Genomic DNA, 24,224 nt, shown 5'->3' on the forward strand with positions numbered 1-24,224 from the left:
GCTTCTCTTTCACACCCACACTATTTTAATTTACACTTCTGTTAATTCACCTATTGTTCTTATGAAACGAGGGGACAAGCCAGCCTATCCTTGTATAGTTCCCTTGCAACTAGTAATAGTTTACTCATTATTGAACATTATTTAACTCCATGGGCAAAACATTTATCGGTTCCATTTTCTTCTTTTAGGAACAAATTCACATCCATAAAGTCCACAATCTCCTTTATTCACACTGTATACTTTGTAATTCAGGGTCTGTGATCGCAGTACATGTTAAGGTGTGTTTCAGTCAAGTGTATATGTATATGAATTAATTATATGGCATCCTAACGTGCATTTATTACACTTTTATATCATCTTAACACTGGAGTAAAAACCTCACTGAACTTCGCTGCACCTGCATTTGGAAGGACTGATCTCATTCAGAACTCAAGGAGGAACAAACTAAACAAAACCAAAAAAGGATGGATCTGAACAAAGCTTAAGATAAGTAAAATCAGAGAAAGGCACTCCTCGCTCACTGCGCTGCACGTGATGGTAAATGGTCCAGTTAGTTTATGCCGCGCGTCTCCGGTTGGTTTACTTCAGGTCCTCGGGTAACACGCGCCCCTTCTTACGGGCTTTGTTCTTGCGATTCTCTGCCTTCCTGCTCTTCTGCCTCTGGAGGTTCTTGCGGCGCTTGTCCTGCCTGTGCTGCATCTTCTCCATCACGTGCTCACTGCGCTCCCCCCAGTTTTTCTTCCTCTGGGTGCGCTTCTTCTCCTTCCGCTTCAGGGAGGCACGCAGGAGCTCCTCGTTGTCCTTGATCTTCAGGCCCTCAGCCTTGTACAGCACGTTAGTCCACTTCATCTTCTCCTCCAGCTCCTTGGCCTTGCCCATGTCCTTGCTCCTCAGGTCCTCCAGCTTGGCGGTCCTGGCCTCCAGCCGACTAAGGAGCTGCTTGTAGTTCTTCCCGGTCAGCGGCGTGATGTTGCCCTTCACTTTCTTTTTCTTCTCCTTCTTCTGCTGCTCCTTGTCCACGTAGTCCGCGCTCACGTCCACCTTGTTGAAGACCAGGGTGCTCTCCTCTCTGGGCGTGGCTCCAGCAGGATCCTTGGCTTGGGCTCCATCCTCGTCCTCTTTCTTTTCCTCTGGCTGGCCCTCGCCCGCTTCCTCTGCCAGCTTCCTCTTGCGGATCTCCTTCCTCTTGCGCTTCTTGCGCTCCCTCTCCTGTTTCCGGCGCGCGCGCTTCCGCTCCCGCTCCTCGGCCGACAGCCCCTGGGACTTCACCTGGGGGAGAGAAGCCAGCATGGGGAAGGGAAATTCAGTGCATAATAAAGACCGTAACTCAACTGGAATGTGATTAATACAACAGTAAGGAGGGATCTAATACTGCATAGTCCTAGCGAGACCAGATGGCTTCCTAGTGACACCTAAGTACAGTGCACAGCAAAGTGGTAATACTGATCACATCCTCAATAAATAAAATGAATACTTAAGGATACAAATGTAATACACCTTTATTCATCATTACTATTACAGTGGAGGGTAATTATGTAGCAATACTCAATTTAGCAAAGGTGTAAGGCTTGATTTAGACATCAATGTCCTTCCTATTAAATGCAATTTTAAAACCTGTCCTATTTGAAAGTATCACGGTGACTAAGAAGTCATATGTTCACTAAGAAAACAAAATTCCTAAATGCCTAAAATGACTAAAGTACATTTAAATGCAGAACTGTCCGGATATTCGATACATACATTGCCACGTTTCTCCTCAATCTTCTCATGCAGTCTTTGACGCAGAATATCCACAGTATAAAAAGAGCTGGATGTCGTCGTCTTTGCACCTAGAAGAGGAAATCCCATATATGTATCATTGCAGCTAAACAGATTCTCCTACCCATGGTGCACTAAATGTGTTTTCACCCTGGAACAGAGGAGACTACGTGGGGACTTGATCCAAGTCTTCGAAATCATGAAAGGAATCGACCACATCAAACCAGAGGAGCTTTTCCAGATCAGCAGGGACACACGCACCCGGGGACACAAATGGAAATTGGGCTTCAAGGCATTCAAGACAGAAAACAGGAGACACTTCTTCACACAGCGTCACAATCTGAACAAACTCCCCAGCGATGTGGCTGAAGAGACAATTTGGGAACATTCAAAAACAGACTGGATAGGATCCTTGATCACTTAGTTATTAATGGACACCAAACGAGCACAATGGGCCGAATGGCCTCCTCTCGACTGGACACTTTCTTATGTTCAGTTAAAATGTTAGCCACCTGCACAATGCCAGTAGGCAAAACAGTAACTGAGTGAAACTGATCCAAATAAAACCTTTTTGGGGAGTAACTACAAAAGCTTTACCCAATAAGTGAAATGTCAGAAGAGTTCGTGTGAAGCATGAAACCTCAGTGCTAATGTTTCTTACCTTTGGACCCCTGATGCTTGTTGACAGTTAAGCCACTCTCGGGCTTCGCTTTGGCTCCCTCCTGCACCCCTGTCCGCCCCTTGCTGTGCACTTGGGTTGAGGTGTTGACCACGGGCTTCTTCTCTGGGCCATTGAAGGTGAATTTCTGTCTTTTTCTCGGTTTCTTCCTGGGTTTAGCAGGCTCTCCGCTCCTGTATGGGACTGCAGTTCATACTCATGTGATTGGCATCGTAGACAGATACAACATGAGGGAGTTCAAACTGATCACTGACACACAATAACCGTTTACTTAAGAAATGACCCAGACTGACTAAAGGATATTGAAACATGTCAGCATGTTTCCCTTTAAACTGATCAAATCGTAAGTGTGTGGGTGTAATGGTGCATTGAGGGAGGATGTTTTACCAAAAGGCCTTTTCCGAGGCTCCTGGCTCTGCGACGCACAAACTTTGCTCCCCAATTTCTGAAGATAAGAGTCCTTTGAAGCAAGACTCGCCATTTCACACAAATCTTAGCAGAAAAGAAACGTGTATTACAACTTAGGACAACAGCACAATCCTAGGAAAATAATGGAAATATATTAAATCAGAAAATGTTACACACACTTGAGATCACATTTTAATAAAGCGGTAAATGGCCAGCGCTGTCTCACATTCAACCGAAACCGCACCGTATGTTGTTGTATAATCGTGTTTAAAAGAAAACAACGTTATTATTTTCAAATGTACATGGACGTCAGTAAGTTATAAAAAATCAAACGGAAGGCCAGCTACTACTGCCGTCAATTAGACAACAAGACTACTACTACCATGGCCCATTATCACACAAATTAAACCTTAATCAACGTTAACAATAATAAAGACACTTCTAACCGGCTAAAACGTTGTTCGACTTTTCTCCCGATGCAGCATGTTACCTGTGTTTAAGTCATACAGGACCCACATGGCAAGACTAAAGCAATCGCGCCACGCCATTATCGAAAACAGAAAACAGCCGTTAAAGAAACAAGATTGCGTTGTTTTCCCAACAATTCACCGCCCAAATTAGATTAATTACGACACAAATCTGAACAGTAAACTTACACGTATTTGCAATCAGACTTAGATAGTCACTGCTCGTGTGAAAGAGCGCGGACTGATTAGTAATGCCTGGACTGCGCTTTGCAGGCGGAAGTGGTTCAGGACCAGACTTCCGCCTCGCCGCCCTCCGCGTCCGTGAGCATCAAACAACCCGTCGGTTCAGTAAAATGTCCTGTTTGAGGTTAATCGTAAGGCCGTTGGTTAGAGGTCTGACGTTTCCCAAACGCAATGTAAGTATATTTGTCATTTATACATTTAAAATGATTGTAGTGCACAGACCCAGACCAGGAACAGATTTGCGATGCTGGTATTTTTTTCTCAAGACTTATGTAACAACTTCACCTGTCCTGATTATATTTTAAAATGTATACATGTATAAACTCTTTCTGAACTTGTCATCTTGAAAGAGGTGTAATTATAGATCTGTCCCGGCGTTGTAACACTGATATCTGATGAATATAATTGAATTAATTGAATCTGTTTAATAACACCTATTAAAATGTGGATTTGGGAAACCTGATAATACATTTTGCCCAAATCTCTGTTTCAGACCATTATTTACTCCAAAAGTGACGTGTCTGCGCAGCGCTTCACGTTTTGTGTCCTTCCTTACTTAAGTAAGTTCAAAATAAAAGTAGCTATATGTATGCTTGCAGATATATATATATATATATATATATATATATATATATAGCCTATGTACACCGATCAGCCATAACATGATGACCACCTGCCTAATATTGTGTAGGTCCCCCTTTTGCCGCCAAAACAGCCCTGACCCGTCGAGGCATGGACTCCACTAGACCTCTGACGGTGCGCTGTGGTATCAGCAGCAGATCCTTTCAGTCCTGTAAATTGGGGGTGGGGCCTCCATGGATCGGACGTGTTTGTCAAGCACATCCCACAGATGCTCGATTGGATTGAGATCTGGGGAATTTGGAGGCCAAGTCAACACCTTGAACCAGCATTCACTTTTTCAGCAATTTGAGCTACAGTAGCTCGTCTGTTGGATCGGACCACACAGGCCAGCCTTCGCTCCACACGTGCATCAATGAGCCTTGGCCGCCCATGACCCTGTCGCCGGTTCACCGCTTTTCCTTCCTTGTACACTTTTGACAGGTACTGACCACTGCAGACCGGGAACACCCCACAAGAGCTGCAGTTTTGGAGATGCTGTGACCCAGTCGTCTAGCCATCACAATTTGGCCCTTGTCAAAGTCGCTCAGATCCTTACGCTGCCCATTTTTCCTGCTTCTAACACATCAAGTTTGAGGACAAAATCTTCACTTGCTGCCTAATATATCCCACCCACTGACAGGTGCCATGATAACGAGATTATCAGTGTTATTCACTTCACCTGTCAGTGCTCATAATGTTATGGCTGATCGGTGTGTATATACACTCACCTAAAGGATTATTAGGAACACCTGTTCAATTTCTCATTAATGCAATTATCTAACCAACCAATCACATGGCAGTTGCTTCAATGCATTTAGGGGTGTGGTCCTGGTCAAGACAATCTCCTGAACTCCAAACTGAATGTCTGAATGGGAAAGAAAGGTGATTTAAGCAATTTTGAGCGTGGCATGGTTGTTGGTGCCACACGGGCCGGTCTGAGTATTTCACAATCTGCTCAGTTATTGGGATTTTTTGCTGGTATGCAGCAAAGCATTTGTGAAGCCACAACACGTACAACCTTGAGGCGGATGGGCTACAACAGCAGAAGACCCCACCGGGTACCACTCATCTCCACTACAAATAGGAAAAAGAGGCTACAATTTGCACAAGCTCACCAAAATTGGACAGTTGAAGACTGGAAAAATGTTGCCTGGTCTGATGAGTCTCCATTTCTGTTGAGACATTCAGATGGTAGAGTCAGAATTTGGCGTAAACAGAATGAGAACATGGATCCATCATGCCTTGTTACCACTGTACAGGCTGGTGGTGGTGGTGTAATGGTGTGGGGGATGTTTTCTTGGCACACTTTAGGCCCCTTAGTGCCAATTGGGCATCGTTTAAATGCCATGGCCTACCTGAGCATTGTTTCTGACCATGTCCATCCCTTTATGACCACCATGTACCCATCCTCTGATGGCTACTTCCAGCAGGATAATGCACCATGTCACAAAGGTCGAATCATTTCAAATTGGTTTCTTGAACATGACAATGAGTTCACTGTACTAAACTGGCCCCCACAGTCACAAGATCTCAACCCAATAGAGCATCTTTGGGATGTGGTGGAACGGGAGCTTCGTGCCCTGGACGTGCATCCCACAAATCTCCATCAACTGCAAGATGCTATCCTATCAATATGGGCCAACATTAACATCAAACACAGTACCATGCACTTAAACGATGCCCAATTGGCACTAAGGGGCCTAAAGTGTGCCAAGAAAACATCCCCCACACCATTACACCACCACCACCAGCCTGCACAGTGGTAACAAGGCATGATGGATCCATGTTCTCATTCTGTTTACGCCAAATTCTGACTCTACCATCTGAATGTGTCAACAGAAATGGAGACTCATCAGACCAGGCAACATTTTTCCAGTCTTCAACTGTCCAATTTTGGTGAGCTTGTGCAAATTGTAGCCTCTTTTTCCTATTTGTAGTGGAGATGAGTGGTACCCGGTGGGGTCTTCTGCTGTTGTAGCCCATCCGCCTCAAGGTTGTACGTGTTGTGGCTTCACAAATGCTTTGCTGCATACCTCGGTTGTAACGAGTGGTTATTTCAGTCAAAGTTGCTCTTCTATCAGCTTGAATCAGTCGGCGTGAAAATCCCAGTAACTGAGCAGATTGTGAAATACTCAGACCGGCCCGTCTGGCACCAACAACCATGCCACGCTCAAAATTGCTTAAATCACCTTTCTTTCCCATTCAGACATTCAGTTTGGAGTTCAGGAGATTGTCTTGACCAGGACCACACCCCTAAATGCATTGAAGCAACTGCCATGTGATTGGTTGGTTAGATAATTGCATTAATGAGAAATTGAACAGGTGTTCCTAATAATCCTTTAGGTGAGTGTGTATATATATATATATATATATATATATATATATATATATATAAATACATTGTTTGTAAGTTTTCCTGTTTGTGTTTCCATTAAATTAATTTTCTATTGACTGATTTTATTATTTTGATTAGGATTATTAACAGTAGTTGTAATAACAACAGTAGTTTTATTATTCATGACAATATTTTTACTTTTTATATGGAGATCATTTTAAATGCAATAAAGCAGAAATGTATTGCAGTCTGTGTGAGTGACTTCTGCCAAGGCATCCCCATGTTCTGATCCAGTGTGGGCCGCTGTCTTGGTTTGTATTTTCAGAGACCTTCAGACAGTGCAGCTCGTCTGCTGTCGGTGAACAGAAGGCCGAGGACTCCTTCCTCAAATGGCTCCTGTTGCTGATCCCGGCCACCACCTTCGGCCTGGGGACCTGGCAGGTATCCCAATCCCTTCCCCTCAATCCTGCGCTCGATAAATACAGCGATCGATATATCCGAACCATTGGTCGTGGTTACACCGAAACTTGTGTTTGTGGGGGTGGGGTAATGCATTCGATCGTTTACTTCTATGATCTAGTCAGGTCTTGTGTTGGAACTAAGTGTGATCCTCATTCAGACAGAGACTCGTATCAGTCTTTGTAAACCACAGAACAAGGGAACGATCTCCGTTTCCTGTCCCCTCTCTCCTCAGGTCCAGCGTCGGAAATGGAAACTGAAGTTGATTGAGGATCTACAGAGTCTGACCACAGCGGAGCCGATAAGCCTTCCTCTCGAGTGAGTGGTTCATTATGACATCATGCCCATATCTTATTTTGGACACTGATGGTACCCATAATGCACCCAGTGTTACATTCATAAAAAACATTACAAAACAGTATATTATCCCACATTACCAGGCCTGTGGATGTAATATGTATGTCAGACTGGGATCCTAAGGGTCAGAAAAGGTTAGTTTTAGTCAGTTGTTACAATTTTCTGTAAGACTTAACACTTGGGGTGTTGCACGAGGCAGGTGGATTTCTGAACTCCATCCCAGCACTAAGCCCAGATATAAGCTCAACCAGCGGATGTTATGCAGCTGAAACTACCTAGTCTGAACCAGTGGTGGAAGCTTCATTTTAACCAGATGGGCACTTTTCTGGCTTGTGTGTTTCACGTGTGATGTTTTTGCGTCTCGTCTCCCAGCCCCATGGAACTGAAGACCCTGGAGTATCGGCGCATGCGTGTGCGCGGGCGCTTCGATCACTCCCGGGAGCTCTACATCCTGCCCCGCTCCCTGGTGGACCCGGAACGAGAGGCCAGGGAGGCTGGCAGACTCGCCTCCAGCGCCGAGACGGGAGCCAATGTGGTCACGCCCTTCTACTGCACAGACCTCGGGTGAGACATCATCTCCTTACTGGCTGTCCAGAGCAGGACACATAGTCTCGACAGATACAGCTGTGATGTCTTTTGTCTCCACACAGTGCACACAGATGAGCATGTGGTCTGAAATGTATGTTGAAATTCTGTTCTTTTTTCTATGGATATTGCTCCTAAATTGTGTTGTCCAGGGTCACAATCCTGGTAAACAGAGGCTATGTCCCCAGACAGAAGATTGATCCACGGACCAGACAGAAAGGACAGGTATGTTGATCTTCACTGAAATCCACTTAAGAATGAGCAGAAAAAACCTTTCTTAATTAAAAAAGATACTTCAGGACAACACATGAAAAACAATACAAACTCTTCTGACCAAACAGTTTTGATTGACTTACTGACTGACAGTGACGGGATTGTGGTGAACTATAAATATGGATATTATTCTTGCTTTGTTGAGCCCATTTGTGTATAAAGAGATTAATATAAAGCTGGAGACTTTCTTTTAGGCATCTATTTGCTAAACATCACTCTCCCTTCTGCAAACCAGAATGTTTGACAAAGTTAATACAACCTCTGCTTGTATAGATACCCCCATATCTTAATCTCCATTTCACTGGATGACTGTAAACCACGACGTTACAGAGCCACACAGCCCGGCGTCATGTCAAGTGCCGAGCTCCCGTACCGTGCAGTCTGTGAGAGACGCGCCGCCCACTCTATCCACTCTACTCTGGTCCTGCAGGTGGCGGAGGAGGTGGAGCTGGTTGGAGTGGTGAGGCTGACTGAGGCCCGGAAGCCCTTTGTGCCTCAGAATGACACGGGGAACAACCACTGGCATTACCGGGACCTGGAGGCCATGGCTAAGGCGACTGGGTCCGAGCCCGTTTTTATCGATGCCGACTTCGGTAAGACTGCGCTTCTAGGAGTTCGCTTTCCAATGTGTCGACGCGGTGTTGACGTAATCGGGTTAATCGAGGTTTGGTTTCGAACCCGAACCTAGCGTTTCATTCGGTAGATAACTGGGTGCCGAACAATGCCACCGCACCGCAGCGTTGGTGGGTGTGTTGTTGACTCCTGTGACTACAATCCTTCCTCCTGTGCTTCTCTTCCAGCCAGTACAGTCCCTGGAGGGCCCATCGGGGGGCAGACTCGAGTCACCCTGAGGAATGAGCACATGCAGTATATTGTCACATGGTAAGACTTGTTGCTCCTTACAGAATATTAAAAATGGTCTTCTGCAATATTGTCCCTACCAACCCCCCAGAATTCACATAGCAAACTTAGACCTTTATTCTGTGTGCACGGCTAGGTACATGCCAGGCCACTGTGAGGCACTTTGATCCAAGCAGTTTTAGATTTTCTTCCTTCATAGTTAATTCAGTTATATAATTAAGGAGTTGGTCAAGTTTTGGAAAACCCCCTTATTGTAGCGGACTAGATCCTCCAGCTGCAGTTAATATTCTAATGTAAATTAAATGAGACCAAGCTGCCAGTTTCTGCTGATGGCGTCTGCTTTTCGACATTCCTGAAACGGGTGGCTTTTCAAGTCTCTATTTAGATCTACAAACTATTGATCTTACTTAAGATGTTGTGCTGCTGGGACTTTGTTTAGGGTCTTAAATACACGTGACCATGGAACTAACGTCTTGTTTCCTTCCCCCTGCTAGGTATGGTCTCTGTATCGCCACTTCCTACATGTGGTACATGAAATTCATCCGGAAAATACCGATATAGTTTGCAGTGCTGAGCGACTGACAACCAAAACACTGCCGTTCTGAAGAGACACTTTGCTGTATTTTCTGTCCCCAAGTGGGATCTTGTGAGGAGATGTACATAGTATGAACATAGATTATGATGACTGGCACATCCATAGTCTTCAGAGCCAGCTGTCTCCAAGTTCTCTCTTGAAATCAGTGGCTACAGAAAGCCATCTTGTCTGGTGCAATGGTTTGATCTACTCTCTCAGCTCTAACAAAGCTTTTTTTTTTCAATTTTTATTGAAATGAAGCACTTAATGGAATGAAAATGCAGATCTCTGGTCCTCAATTAATCAATTTGAGGACTGATTTAAACCAGCACTGGACTTTGGAAACCTCAGCACCAGAAGATAGTTATTGAACCACTCAAATCAGAAATTGAATACTTCCAGACTTTATTCTGTTTGCAGAATTTGAGGAAATAAAGTGCTTTCAATAAACTGGTTTCAGATCTTCCTAAACTAGTGTGCTCTGCTCTCCCTGAACTAATTTCAAAGTTCCAAAAAAAATTTGGGTTTTAAAGAGCAGGGTTAAGCACAACCACAGGACAGCATTTGTTTTTCCAACAGTTTTATTTGTATATACACAACAGGGATCCTCAAGCATTGTGTATTCAACCAAGCTTGGTGGCCAGCTCCTTGGCCTTCGCCTTCTCCAGCTTGGCGATGCGGGCCGTGGACTTGGGGCCCATGATTCCACCGCCCCAGTGACGACGGATCTGCGGGACAAGAGCAGAGCTCAAGACATTGTGCAAGAGGAAACGTCTTTCATGATTAACAGGAGAAGCAATTTAAACCGACACCAAATGTACTAGATCTCAATTATATCCCAAGCAAGACTAGTTTTGATTTAAATATTTTGGGGGTGATTTAAAAGGGGTTAAAAATGTGAAACCCTTGAAGAAAATAACTTATTTTAGCTGTAATTTTTGTTCCACTGCAGTCTTTCACTGGATGTGCTACCCAGGAACCTTCATAGATAATCTGATTCAAGATTAAAACCAAAATGTTAAACCTTACCTCCTCATATCTGTCATTGTAGTTGGTCTTGACAGCTTCCACCAGTTTAGCCAGGGCTCCCTTGTCCTCACTGCAGAGGAATCACACTAATTAATGACCGTAACAAATCCTCAGCAGTTAAGTGGGATCAAACTGCACAACCTTCGGCTCAGGGTTAAAAAGCTCATAAAAGCCACACGGTGGTTCAGTTGAAGAAATTCAAACATCATTGCCAGAAGGTTCATTCCAAACATTAAACTGGTCTATTATAAATTAACACTGGAAGCTGATGCCATGAAGTACCTGAGAAAAACATTTCAAAGTTAAGGAATCACCTGTACACGTTTAATATATTGATGAGCTTGCAAAGACCGGCGATAGTTGGGTACTTTGTCTCAGGGTATCTGTTCATTTTAAATCACTGGCAGATTTAAACTTAGATCACACTTTGGATTCTTAATTTTCAAAATGTAGATGCAAGTCACTTCTGTCCAGATTCTCAAAAGTGATTCAAGCTAATTCACTTCAATTAGCTAAAAACCCTGAAAAGTCATTACACTTCAGCCACAGGCCGCATTATTCGAGCAGGACTACGGACACTATTCCGCTTCCAGAACACTCAGGTCAGTTTCCAAAGATCTAGATTGCCAGTTAGCCCAGTGCACGCGAGCCCGGCCACTTACGGATTGATCTGTGTGAAGGCCACGGAGGTGCAGGTCTTCCTGTGGACCAGGCGGCCCAGTCTGGCCTTGCCCTTGACAATGCAGTATGGGACGCCCATCTTGCGACACAGCGCGGGCAGGAACACCACCAGCTGAAACCCACAGAGAGGTCACTTAGCACCACAGAGCACCGACAGGAGAGCGAGACAAAACACCCCAGTGGTCGTTACTCAGGGTTAAAAAGCTCATGTGTGAACATCACAGAGATTCAGGTGAAGAAATTCATGACATCATTGTAACACTGCCTTTCCCAAGGACCCCCCTACAAATAAAAACATGTTTAAGGTGTCTGGACTGATTTACAAGGGTGGGCTTTTACCTCAATTGGGTCGACGTCATGCGCGATGATCACCAGTTGGGCTTTCTTGCTTTCCACCAGTGTCGTGACCGTGTTCACACCTGGAATGGCAATATCCTGTTCATGTCACAACTTTAAAAACCTACTTCTCGTTGTCAAACAAAACACATTAAAATCAGTTACAAATCTGACAGTTTGAAACGTGAAGGCCCAGTCTCAAATAAAATGGACAAATCTTTTCAGTTTTAAGGTTATACCCTCTCCTAGATCACAATTCAGTTATGGCCAAAGCTCAGGGTTAAAAAGCTCAATTTATTCTCCATGCGAGTGTCAGGTGAAGAAATTCTGTCATCACTGCTTTGGCCAAAGAGCTCTCCCCCACACATGGGATTCACCAACATGCAAACGTTCACTTTGACCTCATGTGTGCAGATTGAAAACCGACTCTGCGGATCTAACGGGCACGCTAATATTCTCACCAGCTCTGAGGACGGGGGGCCTCTTGGTGGGGGTGTCTCCTTTGCCAGCAGCCTTCTGCTCAGCCCGAGCCAGCAGCCTCTGCTTCTTCTCCTGCTTGGTCTCAGGACGGTACTTGTGGGCCAGCTTGAACAGTTGAGTGGCTGAAAACCCATGGAGATCAAAGTTAGTCACCTACCCCAACGAATGTCTCCCTTCACTCATCCGAGGCTAAGCAGACTTTGGGTCTTGGGTTTGAAACGATACACAACCAGGATGTCAAGTTAATAAACATCTCAGGTGGCAAATCCTACCCACATAAGACTCGGCAGCGATTACAGCACAGGGCGCATCAGTGATCTTGGTGGAAGTGTCAGCACTGATGCTCAGATAGCAAATATTCTTCACATCATCTGCACAACCTGTGAATGCTGAAGGATCTACTGCCAAGAACCATTACTTTGATTTGCTAAAATACAAGACCCCCAGTTTTGGCCAGATTGGGGTCATAGTCTTCCTAAAGAGTAAATTATTCACCACTGCAGTTTTATTAGAGGTAGGGTTACTTCCAAAGTCAGAGAACGACCGATGGTAAACTCTGAGGTCCTCTCACCTGTCTGGCGGTCCAAAGCCTGGGTGAACTGGTTGATTGAAGGAGGCACCTTCAGACGCTTGTACAGGATGGACCTCTGCCTCTGCAGCCTGATGTAGCGAGGCCACTTCACGAAGCGCGTCAGATCACGCTTTGGCTGGATATCCTGACCTGTGGGGAGGGAGCGGGCAATTTCAGACCAGGACATGAACAGTACAAACAGTCGTTTTCACAGTTTTTAGTACAGTTGTGCATCAGCGATCTTGGTGGTTGGTTGTCGTCATTGCTTTGTAAGATAGCAAATATTAGTTACATCATCTGCACAAGATCTAAAGCTTTGGAAAGTTGCCCCATTCAAGAGGACATATCCAGTCACACTAGTATGTTTTAAGGTTTATAGGCATGTACCCCTTTTAAAGCAGCATTAGAAAAACACGCATTGAAAAAGTACATATTACATTGAATCCGTTAGAAACCCTCCCAGGTATGCACACACCGTCTCTGACCCCTGCAAGCCTCTTCACCATGTGGTCAAACATGCCTACAAAGGACAACTTCAAAACAAAGCAGCACTCACCGATGCCATAGTTCTTGGGCCTCTTCTCGAACAAGGGGTTGACTACTTTCTTGGCCTCGTGTTTCTTGGCCACAGAAGGGGCCGGCGCCACCTTCTTTCCCTTAGCCTTCTTCCCCTTCGGCTGAAAGGAGGGAAAAGATGGGTTACCAACTGGGCAGCATTAGGACAGATGTAAACCCACCACACAGGGCCGCGGGCGCCGAGCAGACGTGGCTGGAGCTCAGGGTTAAAAAGCTCGTGTTTTGATCCACACAGGCGATTCAGGTGAAGAAATTCAGACATCACTGCACCAGCCAGACATCTAAGCCACACATGCGCCCCACACCGCCCCTCCTAGATAAGCGCTGTACCGCGGCCGTCGTGAGGAAGACGCTTCTCCGGGAGGCAGGACCGCACGCTGCCCGGCTCCAGGCCTAGTCTTTCCGCGGCGGAGATGCACAAGCCGGTATAAACTGTTGCGCACAACACGCTTCAATACGCGGCAGTTTGAGCAGCAAATAACGAGCCTCATCTTTAGGAAGGCTAACCCGCCTTCACTGTTTCAGCCACACCGATCTGGAACCGGTTTAGGCCTTTTGTCAGCAACAGCGGATCTTCCGGCAAGTGCAATTACGCAAATATGACCATAGCTCATTTAATTAACCGATTTAATTAAGGCATCATATCTGAAAGCAGCTGTGATGCCGAAGATCCGTAGCTAGTGAAAGTCACACTGTAGCCACTCATGCCGGAGTGCAATATGCAGACTGTTTATCTGAAATACACGTCCAAGGGTGTCTGCTTATTTACCAGATAATTTAGCGTCTTTCTCAGAAATAAGGACTCGGCTGTGAAGAACGGACTGTATATGAATCGCCAGACCAAGAACGCTCTTGGTTTAAGGCTTGAACGAGTAGATGTTTAATGATATAAAAACGTAGCGATTCTCCCCAAACAAGATGAAGGCACACTCACCATGTTGGATCACAGAGAAAGGAAGAGAAACGCATTCTGGGAAATATAAGTATCCGGCACGAAACACCGCGAGAACTGCGGCCGCAAAGTATGACGTCACCACGAGTCATAGTTCACAGGAAACCATAACATCGCTGAACAGGTTGAGAGTTTTGTCTACATTTTTAAAAATATGTTAAATATTTATATTTAAAATAGTTCAAACAAAAAACGGAATCTGTGCAGTTTGGCAAATGCAGCCTAATATTATAGATCGTAGTAGATTCGGTGAACTCTGCTTTTTTAAACTTTATTCTGATACAATCTGTATTTTCAAACAAACGACCGATCCGGTGTGCTTGTGGAAATCAGTTCGCATCGTTACTTGTTATTCTCCCTCTCTTGTCCTTTTGCACTTTATTTTAAATTACAATAATACTAATTATAATCGTTCATCGGAATTTAATTGGCCACCAAACTAGCCTGTCGATTAATGAGTCTGAGCTGCATTAGGTCATGGGAATTGAATGTTAAAATACCTGGGGACAATACAGTGTTCCGATAAACTTTCCCTTTGAGTGCATTATATCATTCCCCTGTGTTATACAGCGCAATCAAGTATTGACCCTCGGTGAATAATGTATTGTTACAAGTACAGTGAAAATGCGACCAATCACAGAGAAGGGGCGTGGTGTAAATGCCCAATCAGAGAACGACATGGGCGGGCTTTCAGGTTGAGCAGCAAATCACAGCGAGTGGGCGGGCTTTCGTGTGCAGTGGGTTAGGCTGTGCTGCATCACGTCTTGTGGAGTCTGGCCGACATGAATTAGCGGGAAGAAGCTACAAGGTTTTTATTTTTAAATGTGATTATCCTATGCATATATATATAAATATACATTATATTTTAAAACCGCAGATATTACTACACGTGTACGTCTTACGTAAGCACGCTGGCTCTTTCACTGACTGTTAAATTAGTGTTGATTGACTAGCAGCACAATACTGTAGTGTACAATTACATTGTAACCATAGGCAGCTTCAAATGAATAAATAGTAAGTATGTCCAAATTTTAGTAAGCTTGTTTGTAGCATCGATGGAAACAATGATTACATTAAGTGAGTGTTTGAGCTGCCTGGGACCGAAAACCCTTGATATTAAACTAATCCACAGAGACAGACCCGTGAAAGCGGCTCTCTGTCCGGGGGGTTTTCTCCAGTATTTGGAGTCGTTTTGTGTGAAAATATCTGCGGTTTTACCAATCGGCCGGTTTATCCTTCACTCATTTCAGAGAAGGAGCTTCATTACCGACCAGATGTCGACGCAGCGAGTCCTTCCTCAGAGCAAAGAGACGCTCCTGCAGTCCTACAACAAAAGACTGAAAGATGACATCCGATCCATCCTGGACAACTTCACAGAGATCATAAAGACGGCCAAGGTGAGGGCATGGCTGCTGTTTACTGTATGGTTTCGGTTCGACAGCAGAACTGGACTGAAAGGAGACTGAAGACACGTATGTCACAGTCCTGGGACAGAAACGCGACGTCCTGTATGGTGTATTGTGTTCATCCGCAGGTGGAAGATGAAACTCAGGTGTCCAGAGCGACTCAAGGAGAGCAGGACCACTATGAGATGCACGTCAGAGCAGCCAATATTGTGAGTATTTCACCCGCAGGATGTGTTTTTATTATATCGTGTGAAAAACATAGTTGTTTCTGTGCCTTGTTTATAAAATATAGATGCGTTCGCAAAGCATGCATCACAACCTAATTAAAGTAATTGTTTGAACCATGTGAAAAACACTTCACGCATATAATGGAAACCTTCATAACAATGCAAAGTCTGAAGCACAAACGTGGTGATGCATTTAACAGTAAATCATTAAATGTGAATTACAATCTGTGGTTGGTTGGTTGTTTTTAGCTTATTTCTCCCAGAGTGCCATCCAGACATTACTTAAAGAATCGAGTCTTAACACGCTGTGCTAGCGAGTTCCACGCACCCACCACCCTTTGTGTAAAGCACATCCCGTTTTCCATTCTAAAAGCACTCTATGTTCATGTCACTTGTTTTAAAATACGTAAAAAGGACTTTGATTAATTGCATTAATGAACTGGTTCAGGTGGTTTAGGAATAGTTTCATCACAGCTTTTTATTGTTGTGTGATCAGTGGTCTTCACACACACATTGTGAATATCTAACAAAACAATAATATCAATTGGAACAATAAATAAATATATATACATGAAATGCACAGTGCATATATGGTGGCAGCTGAGGCTACACTTTAGGTCTGAGGCACATATAAAAACAGGAACCCTGTAGCAGACCGACCCAACTGTGTGCCCGTCTGTGTGAAGGTGCGCGCCGGGGAGTCCCTGATGAAGCTGATCTCGGACCTCAAACAGTTCCTGATCCTCAACGACTTCCCGTCTGTGAACGAAGCCATCAACCAGCGGAACCAGCAGCTGCGCTCGCTGCAGGAGGAGTGCGATAAGAAACTGACCTCCCTGCGCGATGAGATTGCAATTGACCTGTACGAGCTAGAGGAAGAATATTACTCCTCCAGGTACAAATAGACTCCTAGTTCCCACACACGCCTTTTCCCCATGTCGTTGTTCTACTTCTCCTAGTGCCTTTGACGAGATGCAGCACTCCCGGGTGGAAGAGTGGCGGCGACACTTTGTCTGCTCACGAAGCTAAGGCTGCCGTGTCAGATGCTTTTAACTATAGTAGTGCTCAACTTAAGTTTGCAGTAGAGACCATGTGCGCTCGGTCACAAAGCAGTCACTTCTAAATCGTGTATTCAAACGGCTATGACTCTCCGCCTTTGTATTGTTGTTGTATGTTTACAGTAGGCCAAAACAATGTGGTTAGGTTGTATGTTGTTGTTTTTTTACCCCCCCATAACATTTTTTAATAAAGTAAACCCGAGAAGCTGCTTTGCGATTGAGCAAAAACATAACGACCTCCTCGGCTGTACTGCAAACTTAAATGGAATGCTAGTATAGATCTTTAGAAGTTAATTATCTTTTTCTTCATCATGAAGATAGAAAATTAGTTTCCAAACCACTGCGGATATTTCAATATGTCACCCGGGATTGTGGTTAAAAATCCAATCTGATGTGCCTTGTCTGACAATCTTTAAAATGTTGTTGACATTTTGATTATCCTTTCTATTCGCCTACCTGCACTGGAAAACAAATATATGCAGCATAGTAAATGTCCTAGATATACTTCGCTTGCCTCTGCAAAAAAAGCCAAAGTGAAAATGTGATACTTACAGGTACTCGGATCAATAAAGCACCTTGTACAGACACAATCCTCCTCCTCGTACCTGGATCGTATTTTAACGAGGAGTAAAGTGCAGACTGGCTGAAATTGTGTGTCAGGATGAAATGTCTGAAAAACACTATGAACACTTCCCTGACCTTCATAATTACTCTCAACTAGGGTCAGATACTTTACCTACAGTTTATTTGTGACGTACTTTCAGTAAAGCACTTAACTATGTTGCCTTAAAAGTAGGTGGTAAAGTAGAAAAACACTTTTAATTTTGAATTGAAGTATGTGTGTGCATTTGTCTTCACGTTTTATTGAATTCCTGAGTAACAGTGCATGGATGTTGATTTAATGTTGTCTTTTAATGTCATGTTTGATGGCACAGACCCTTTTATTGTACATCCAGAATCCAGAAACAAGGTTATTTCGGCTACTTCTATACTTTGATATCTAGTCTAATCTTATTTATCTCTGACCCGATTGACATGGGATAGTGAATTTTAAGACAGTTGATGTTTTTTTCAGCATGAAGGGCTGCAGGACTAAGGTACATAATTGTTAAATCCATTAAAATGGAGCTCATCACATATGTTAAAAATCACTGATTGTCATTTAGTTTTCTTGGTAGAACATATAACCTAAACTGCACATGATCTGGGCTGTACTGTTTGCACCTCATATTTCGATTGGCATTCTCGGTGTTATACTTTTTAAATCTGATTTTAAAGGGCAGGAACGTGTTTTGCACCTCCTTATCAGCGATCACAGGAGCTATATCCTGTTGGTTTTAAAATGCCTTATTTAAATGAGCATTTCCTGTTTGTTTTCTAAGTCTTCATTTTTATGTGAATGTTTTTATAAGATAAATCCTTCTGATTACAGTATCATTGGGTCTGCAATGGCTAGGGATTCATTTAGTAATGCAATTTATGCCCTGTACTGCAGATTATACATTTTTATATAGTCATAGTTGTCAACATGTGCCTGCATTTTTATTACACACTCCATAAAGTGCTAAACTGGATCTATCCATTTATCCTTCCATGGGTAGTGAATCTGTTTCACATGCTTTAATTTTAACGCTTTCTGTAGTTTAATTTGCTCACTTTTTACGACTATGAAAGAAATAAAGCAGACAAAATGGGTTGCGGTTTTCCTTCTCCATTTATTCACCGCGGAAATCTGAATGCTGTTCTCCGTTTCAGGCAGTTTATCTCCCCACCTTCCATTCCTTTACCTGATCAGTTTCCTCAGTCTGACAAACCTGTCTGCATGAACGTGCTGCCACAGTGATTTTTCAGTATTGGAATCTGAAACTATTCGTTTGGAAACTAAATTAAATAACTAAATTGATAGTAAGGCGTGTCTGAATCATAAACCCATTAGGGATAACTGTACTTAACTCTGGAAACTTTAATTTGTATTTATGTGAGTAAATATGCTGCATAACCAAGTCATATATATGTATATTTAGATCTTAACTAACATATAGCTGTGTTGAATATGTGCCGGACATCCAAACAGACTTAGTTAAAATAATGAGGTGTCCTTCATATACACTGACATTCACTTACATCTACACACTCTGCCCAGGCTTTTCATTCTGTCCTGTCTATTCATAACCGAGAAACAGACCAGAGTCCTTGCTGAGCACATTGTGTGGCGGTGAATGGCTGTCCTCCTACACTCTTCTCTCCTCTGTTGAGTGTATGTGTGTGTGCGCGCACTTGAGCGAGAGCCCCCCACTCCTCTTTTTGCTGATGCTCTTGCTGGGTTTTAGCTACAGTCACTGGGACAGCAGCGACCTGCCCCTGTGCGAGGCCTTCCGGCGGCAGGACAACCTGGTCTCCCCGGGGGGGGCTTCGGCGTCCTCAGGATCCGGGGTCACGGGCAGAGCCGAGGATGGAGGGGGAGCGGCGTCCCAGGGATCCACTCCGGGCCACCTGAACGGACACTCGGTGGGCCCCTCGGAGCACCAGTGACGGAGCGCCACCGACCGGGTGCGCCGGGGTCACGGCTGCGGACTCGAGCCACCTCTCGGATTTCCACGCCCAACTGGAACTCGTTTCGTGGAGTTCGTCATATAGCTGGGCTTCTCGATTTAGTCTTTGTTTTTTAATTTTTTGTTAAGATGAACAGTAGCTGGGTTCCCATTCACAGGGATGGGACCGCGCTGGTCTGAGCCTAGCGTTTTGAGCCATGAGGGAGGGTCTTGCGTTTGGAAATACATGTACCGAGGTTTGTTTTTCTGGATCTTTGGTTGTATGTGTCGTGTAAGACGGACTGCGGTTTAGCCTCTGTGTTGAAGCAGAACAGTGGTGCTTCAGAGATGGGCGAGGCCTGTATAGATGTATAGGAGGCGGAGTTACAGAAAGATGAGTAGCAGGACTAGGGCAACAGAAGGACATGTAGCCTAGGACAGGGCAATAGTCAAAGACGAGCTGAAGTTTGTGTTTTTATTAACACATGGATTAACAATCTCAGGTCAATCGTGAGCTCTTTTTTTATTTTATTAAAAAGCTTTTGTTGAGCACAGTATACACTGACAGATACATTGCATTTGTTAATTTATGTACTACTACTGTAATGTAATATTTAGATACTACATATGGACAGCTATGAAACGTATTTTGATGTGACTATTGGGGGACCCAAACCTATAACAATTAATCAGTATTAAATAGCAAATGCAGTAAGAGTCCTTTGAGAGAAAAAGGATGATATGGTTTTGTATTGTAGTTAGTCAAACACTGAAAATTGTTTCAAATTAACTGTGCAGTGTTTATTTTTACTGATTGTTTTTTATGTGTATTGATTTTCAAACTAGAATAAGCTTGAGTTAAAAATAAATAAATCCTTCAATGAAATACTGATTTTGAAGTTTCCATCTTTCATTTAATGATACGACCAGTTCAATTTTGGATCAAATTAAACAACTACAATATGACTTTACAAAATACAAATTTATTAAAAACAAAATACAACTTTTGATAACTTAATTCAAATGGTTTAATTTCTCCATATTAAACCACATCTGACGGGTGAAGACTAGTTTAGTTTCCCCTCATTTTTCTCTTCACTATGAAACCATTTAAGAATAGAGACTTCTGGATAAATACGAAAGCATTTGGACAAAGGTAACATGAACCTTGGGGTAAATATACTATAAGAGGTTCAGAGTTGACCACAAACGTTCCATAAAAATCCACCTGCTCAAAAGACATCCCCAAAACATCTTCCTCCATTACACGTTGACTGGACAGAGACAAGTTTTCACATCTTGCCTTTACAAGCACAAGAAGCGATTTAAAAAATGGAAAACTATAAAGGAACGCCTCTGGGAACACAACTACAGGAGGGAAAGTATCGGGTGTAACACAGACAGTCACACGGACGTTTTCAGTATCTCCTATTCATCTTCTTAAACTTTTCGTAGTGGTAGTCGTCTGTGGCTTTCTCGTTGGCCGGCCTCTTGCGGTTCGGAGGAGTTTCTGTGGGAGAAGACAGTCATTTAGAAGTTGGTGACATGGGCAGTCAAAGCAGGGTCATTGTACATATCCCTCTTCAAAATAAACGGTTAGCCACGGTACAAACACAAAAATGAATCCTATCTTACATTAATTGACTATGAAAACATACGATTTCCTTCCCAAAACATCCACAGAAATGTTCTACAGAAAGCGTTGTTGCTCTGGAGTGGTTTGCTATTATTATCTGTGGTGATTGTGGTTGTGGAGTGCAGTGGTGTCTTACGTTCGGGTCCTGGTTTCTCGGTGTCCCCCACTCGGAGTGGCCGGGCTTTGGGCTCCTCTCTGTGCCTCTTCGCCGGTGCGTTCACGTCTTCGTGGTAGACTGGAACAAGAGAGAAGGCACACTTTTGATACTGAGCGTCGGTGAGCCGCGTAACAAAGCAGCAGCACAAAATCTGACTGATATGCAGTTATCTTACCACCCATTCTGCAGAACCCCAATACTGTACATCCCTGCTGTGTAATGGTTTTATTAGCCATCACACCCAACTTATTTTAGTGTAACGTGCTTTGAACAATGTCTACGTCCACAACAATTACACTCTAATGCAAGTCGTGTTTAGTGCAGCTTTGTATTGTTCCTGGTCTCGTGCGACATTTTAATCACGCCCCTTCACACACGTTCACTTGGAGAGCACGTCTGCCTCTGTACAGCAAGCCCATCTGGACGAAATTGGGAAGGACTTGTCTATGTCACACAGACGTTGTGATTCAGCATTAAAGCACAACCGAAACTCGCAGAATGAGCTTACAGCGGTTGTGCTGGACATAATTCACAGCGATGTTCGTGGGGACGAAGGAGGTGCCATTGTCCTTCTTCTTGTTTCGCTGCTCAGCCAGGAGTTTGGCCTTGGCCTCTTCGGTGAAAATTATGTTCTTTATCTTTGCACTGAGGAAGAGGAAGAGAAACAGACAAGTTCTCTTGGTTAGTGGTCATTCAAAACAAGGCAAGATAAGGGTCATTCTATCAGGACTAGTTCATGAGTTCATATTTGGCAGAGGAGGGGTGTGACAACATTGCTTTGCGACACTAAAAATAAGGGAACCCTGGTCCCTGACAGATGAAGGAAGTTCAGGTGTTACTTTCACCGGATCTCACAATTCATTTCACTCCTGCCGAACTGTTGAAGGAAATGTTTTATAAGGTCCTTAACAATACATGACTTAAGGGTGACCTGCTAGACTGAAGCTCTCCAAGACTAGGCCGTGAGTTTCAATGGACCAGCTGCCCGTGTTTAGACATGCTCACTCACTCTATGCCCAGGTCCACCTCTGGAATGCCACTAAGCATCTGGTTGGACAGCATCTCCTCGGTCTTCTTGGCTGACGACACGTTGATGTTCTCCGGGAGCTCGTACAGGAGGTCCTCCGCGTTCTTCACCTTCACCTTCTGCTCCTCGGCCTCCACCTGCCCCTTCTTCTTCTTCAGTTCGGTTTCAATGTACTTCATCCTGAAAGAGGCGTAAGAAGTAAGCAGTCAAATTAGTCAAAGTGAACACCAGGCTCAGTCACTGATAGAAGACACACACAAAGCTTGACAGATATATGACTCGTGTCTTTTCAGTGCGGCAGTCAAATTCAATGTTTCTCCTGCATCTATTGCTTCTGATATACTCCAATTCTCTTCTGATCTCTGCTACTTTTCAAAGAGTGCGTTTAGTCACTTGAAATTAAATTGAAATCTCTCTACTAACACTACACTGTGCCCGTCTGGTGCATTCGTGTAAAAGCTACCCTGTTCTTTTTATAGCTTTTTATTGAATTTCAGAAGATTTCCATGTCAGTTGGAAATAGTCTTAATGGATACATACATGTCAGCATCTTCATCTCGACGATTCGTCTCCGCCGAGAAAGATGTCCCCAGATTCAGGTCGGTCTCCTCTTCTGTCCTAAGGAGGAAATGGAAAAGTATTAGAAGATGGAAAAACACAGATCTTGTCCTGTATGCAGTGATACAGACCCAAGCTCAGCTCACTGAAATACAAAATATGTGAATACATCCCAGGGTTTGCATTTGCACACCTTTAATATCTGTGTGTTGGTATGTGAGTTGCTCCTACATAGAATATTAACTTATCTTGTTATTGACCAAAGTAATCAACATTCAATACACTTACATGTCTCTGTTCCGGTCTTTAATTTTCTTCATATCCACAACGCCTCCCGTCTTCAATTTAAACGGATCATCCTAAAGGAATACAATTAAAGATATATATATTTCTATAATTGTAAATAAAACTTCAAAACAGTCAAACTCACAATCCATCATTTCAGAATCTGACCTTGCAGACAGGAATAAAGGAAGAAAAATCGTGCATTTGAATTTCAGACAGTGAATAGCTGGATAAATTAAAAGGGTACATTTTTTAGGTGAAAATCTGCCATTCTTTCTGGTTTTTACTCATATCTGTATAATCCTACCGTGGTATAAAGCAGTAAAATCTAAATGAAGTGTAGTAAACCCGTGAAATTCTGCTACATCAATGTGTAAACTATTAGAAGCCATAGGAAAGCAAAGTAAACACATTGTATCAGATCAAGACAACCTCAGTATAAGACTATTCAAATTCAGAATGGTAGCCTTTCATAAGGTATAATAAAACTGTTTTTCTAGCCACACAGAAATAAGTCACATACCTCGATATCCGCGTCAATCGGCCTCTTCTCACCCACCAACAATGCCGTCACACTGAGAGAGGGGGATGAAAGTAAGTGCCAAGTCTGCGTAGAGGAGAGCTACATCATCACGAGAAATGACCAACAGACACGTCGTGCTTTATGTCTCACCTCACGCCAGTCTGCCTTTTCCTGAGACTCTGAACCTCCTTGGCTTCATCCAGTTTAGATCTGTTACACAAACGCATCGGCAGGTATTACAACAACACACCTGAAGCCTCACATCTTGAGCCCTAATCCCAAGGGAAGTGCCTTCCATAATTAATACGTGAAGGGTGTTTTGACGTTCAACATTTTAATTTCACGGAATGGCAGTCATTGATCCTAAAAATGACGACCATTTTTAAAGTAGGCTATAAATGTAATGTAATGCAAATGTAAAGCTGGTACCTGACTTCTGCAGTCGTCTCTTCGTCTTCTTCATCGTCTGAATCTGCTCTCCGTCTTCTGAAGTTTTTGTTAGAAGGCATGTCGTCTCACGCCGTGTTGTGTTGAAAACAGTGTTTTGCTTTTCTGGTCTTATTTCCTCTTT

General features: G+C 43.6%; 5 protein-coding genes and 6 non-coding genes across 17 annotated transcripts; 2 read left to right on the forward strand and 9 right to left on the reverse strand.

Moving 5' to 3' along the window:
* Positions 1-205: 205 nt before the first annotated feature.
* Positions 206-3,584, reverse strand: surf6 (surfeit 6). Of its 5 annotated transcripts, none has more exons than XM_066712701.1 (5): positions 3,502-3,584; positions 2,825-2,929; positions 2,420-2,620; positions 1,741-1,829; positions 206-1,269 (listed from the first exon to the last, which is right to left on the reverse strand). In XM_066712701.1, the coding sequence occupies exons 2-5, from the start codon at positions 2,916-2,918 to the stop codon at positions 580-582; spliced, it is 1,074 nt and encodes a 357-aa protein (XP_066568798.1). In that variant the 5' UTR covers positions 2,919-2,929; positions 3,502-3,584; the 3' UTR covers positions 206-579. The 5 variants fall into 5 exon arrangements, with proteins under 5 accessions (XP_066568798.1, XP_066568796.1, XP_066568797.1 ...); XM_066712699.1 differs by lacking the exon at positions 3,502-3,584 and adding an exon at positions 3,336-3,474; XM_066712700.1 differs by lacking the exon at positions 3,502-3,584 and adding an exon at positions 3,292-3,373.
* Positions 3,549-10,091, forward strand: surf1 (SURF1 cytochrome c oxidase assembly factor). The gene is made up of 9 exons (XM_066712704.1): positions 3,549-3,728; positions 4,049-4,115; positions 6,837-6,952; positions 7,206-7,288; positions 7,700-7,891; positions 8,065-8,137; positions 8,616-8,778; positions 8,986-9,067; positions 9,541-10,091. Exons 1-9 carry the CDS (start codon positions 3,564-3,566, stop codon positions 9,605-9,607), a joined length of 1,008 nt encoding a protein of 335 aa, XP_066568801.1. The 5' UTR covers positions 3,549-3,563; the 3' UTR covers positions 9,608-10,091.
* A 92-nt stretch (positions 10,092-10,183) lies between these two features.
* Positions 10,184-14,272, reverse strand: rpl7a (ribosomal protein L7a). The gene is made up of 8 exons (XM_066712707.1): positions 14,228-14,272; positions 13,274-13,394; positions 12,718-12,867; positions 12,128-12,268; positions 11,670-11,749; positions 11,312-11,442; positions 10,650-10,719; positions 10,184-10,348 (listed from the first exon to the last, which is right to left on the reverse strand). Exons 1-8 carry the CDS (start codon positions 14,228-14,230, stop codon positions 10,244-10,246), a joined length of 801 nt encoding a protein of 266 aa, XP_066568804.1. The 5' UTR covers positions 14,231-14,272; the 3' UTR covers positions 10,184-10,243.
* Positions 10,793-10,863, reverse strand: LOC136759530 (small nucleolar RNA SNORD36). Its single transcript, XR_010820053.1, has one exon. It is a non-coding gene; the product is annotated as a small nucleolar RNA SNORD36 (small nucleolar RNA).
* On the reverse strand, positions 11,516-11,589 carry LOC136759525 (small nucleolar RNA SNORD36). The gene has a single exon (XR_010820048.1). It is a non-coding gene; the product is annotated as a small nucleolar RNA SNORD36 (small nucleolar RNA).
* On the reverse strand, positions 11,936-12,008 carry LOC136759503 (small nucleolar RNA SNORD36). The gene has a single exon (XR_010820028.1). It is a non-coding gene; the product is annotated as a small nucleolar RNA SNORD36 (small nucleolar RNA).
* On the reverse strand, positions 12,453-12,522 carry LOC136759505 (small nucleolar RNA SNORD24). The gene has a single exon (XR_010820030.1). It is a non-coding gene; the product is annotated as a small nucleolar RNA SNORD24 (small nucleolar RNA).
* On the reverse strand, positions 12,947-13,019 carry LOC136759504 (small nucleolar RNA SNORD24). The gene has a single exon (XR_010820029.1). It is a non-coding gene; the product is annotated as a small nucleolar RNA SNORD24 (small nucleolar RNA).
* Positions 13,489-13,563, reverse strand: LOC136759529 (small nucleolar RNA SNORD36). Its single transcript, XR_010820052.1, has one exon. It is a non-coding gene; the product is annotated as a small nucleolar RNA SNORD36 (small nucleolar RNA).
* A 38-nt stretch (positions 14,273-14,310) lies between the features above and the next one.
* med22 (mediator complex subunit 22) lies at positions 14,311-20,359 on the forward strand. 3 transcript variants are annotated; one of them, XM_066712710.1, is made up of 5 exons: positions 14,311-14,369; positions 15,496-15,642; positions 15,780-15,860; positions 16,565-16,773; positions 19,267-20,359. In XM_066712710.1, exons 2-5 carry the CDS (start codon positions 15,520-15,522, stop codon positions 19,466-19,468), a joined length of 615 nt encoding a protein of 204 aa, XP_066568807.1. In that variant the 5' UTR covers positions 14,311-14,369; positions 15,496-15,519; the 3' UTR covers positions 19,469-20,359. The 3 variants fall into 3 exon arrangements, with proteins under 3 accessions (XP_066568807.1, XP_066568806.1, XP_066568808.1); XM_066712709.1 differs by lacking the exon at positions 14,311-14,369 and adding an exon at positions 14,953-15,053; XM_066712711.1 differs by lacking the exon at positions 14,311-14,369 and adding an exon at positions 14,981-15,069.
* Positions 20,360-20,430: 71 nt separating this feature from the next.
* c9h9orf78 (chromosome 9 C9orf78 homolog) lies at positions 20,431-24,219 on the reverse strand. Its single transcript, XM_066712706.1, has 9 exons — positions 24,083-24,219; positions 23,804-23,863; positions 23,654-23,705; positions 23,134-23,204; positions 22,828-22,905; positions 22,270-22,467; positions 21,769-21,905; positions 21,240-21,338; positions 20,431-20,977 (listed from the first exon to the last, which is right to left on the reverse strand). Exons 1-9 carry the CDS (start codon positions 24,160-24,162, stop codon positions 20,886-20,888), a joined length of 867 nt encoding a protein of 288 aa, XP_066568803.1. The 5' UTR covers positions 24,163-24,219; the 3' UTR covers positions 20,431-20,885.
* Positions 24,220-24,224: the final 5 nt, after the last annotated feature.

Source organism: Amia ocellicauda, chromosome 9 (genome assembly GCF_036373705.1).
Source record: "Amia ocellicauda isolate fAmiCal2 chromosome 9, fAmiCal2.hap1, whole genome shotgun sequence".
NCBI classification, from domain to species: domain Eukaryota; kingdom Metazoa; phylum Chordata; class Actinopteri; order Amiiformes; family Amiidae; genus Amia; species Amia ocellicauda.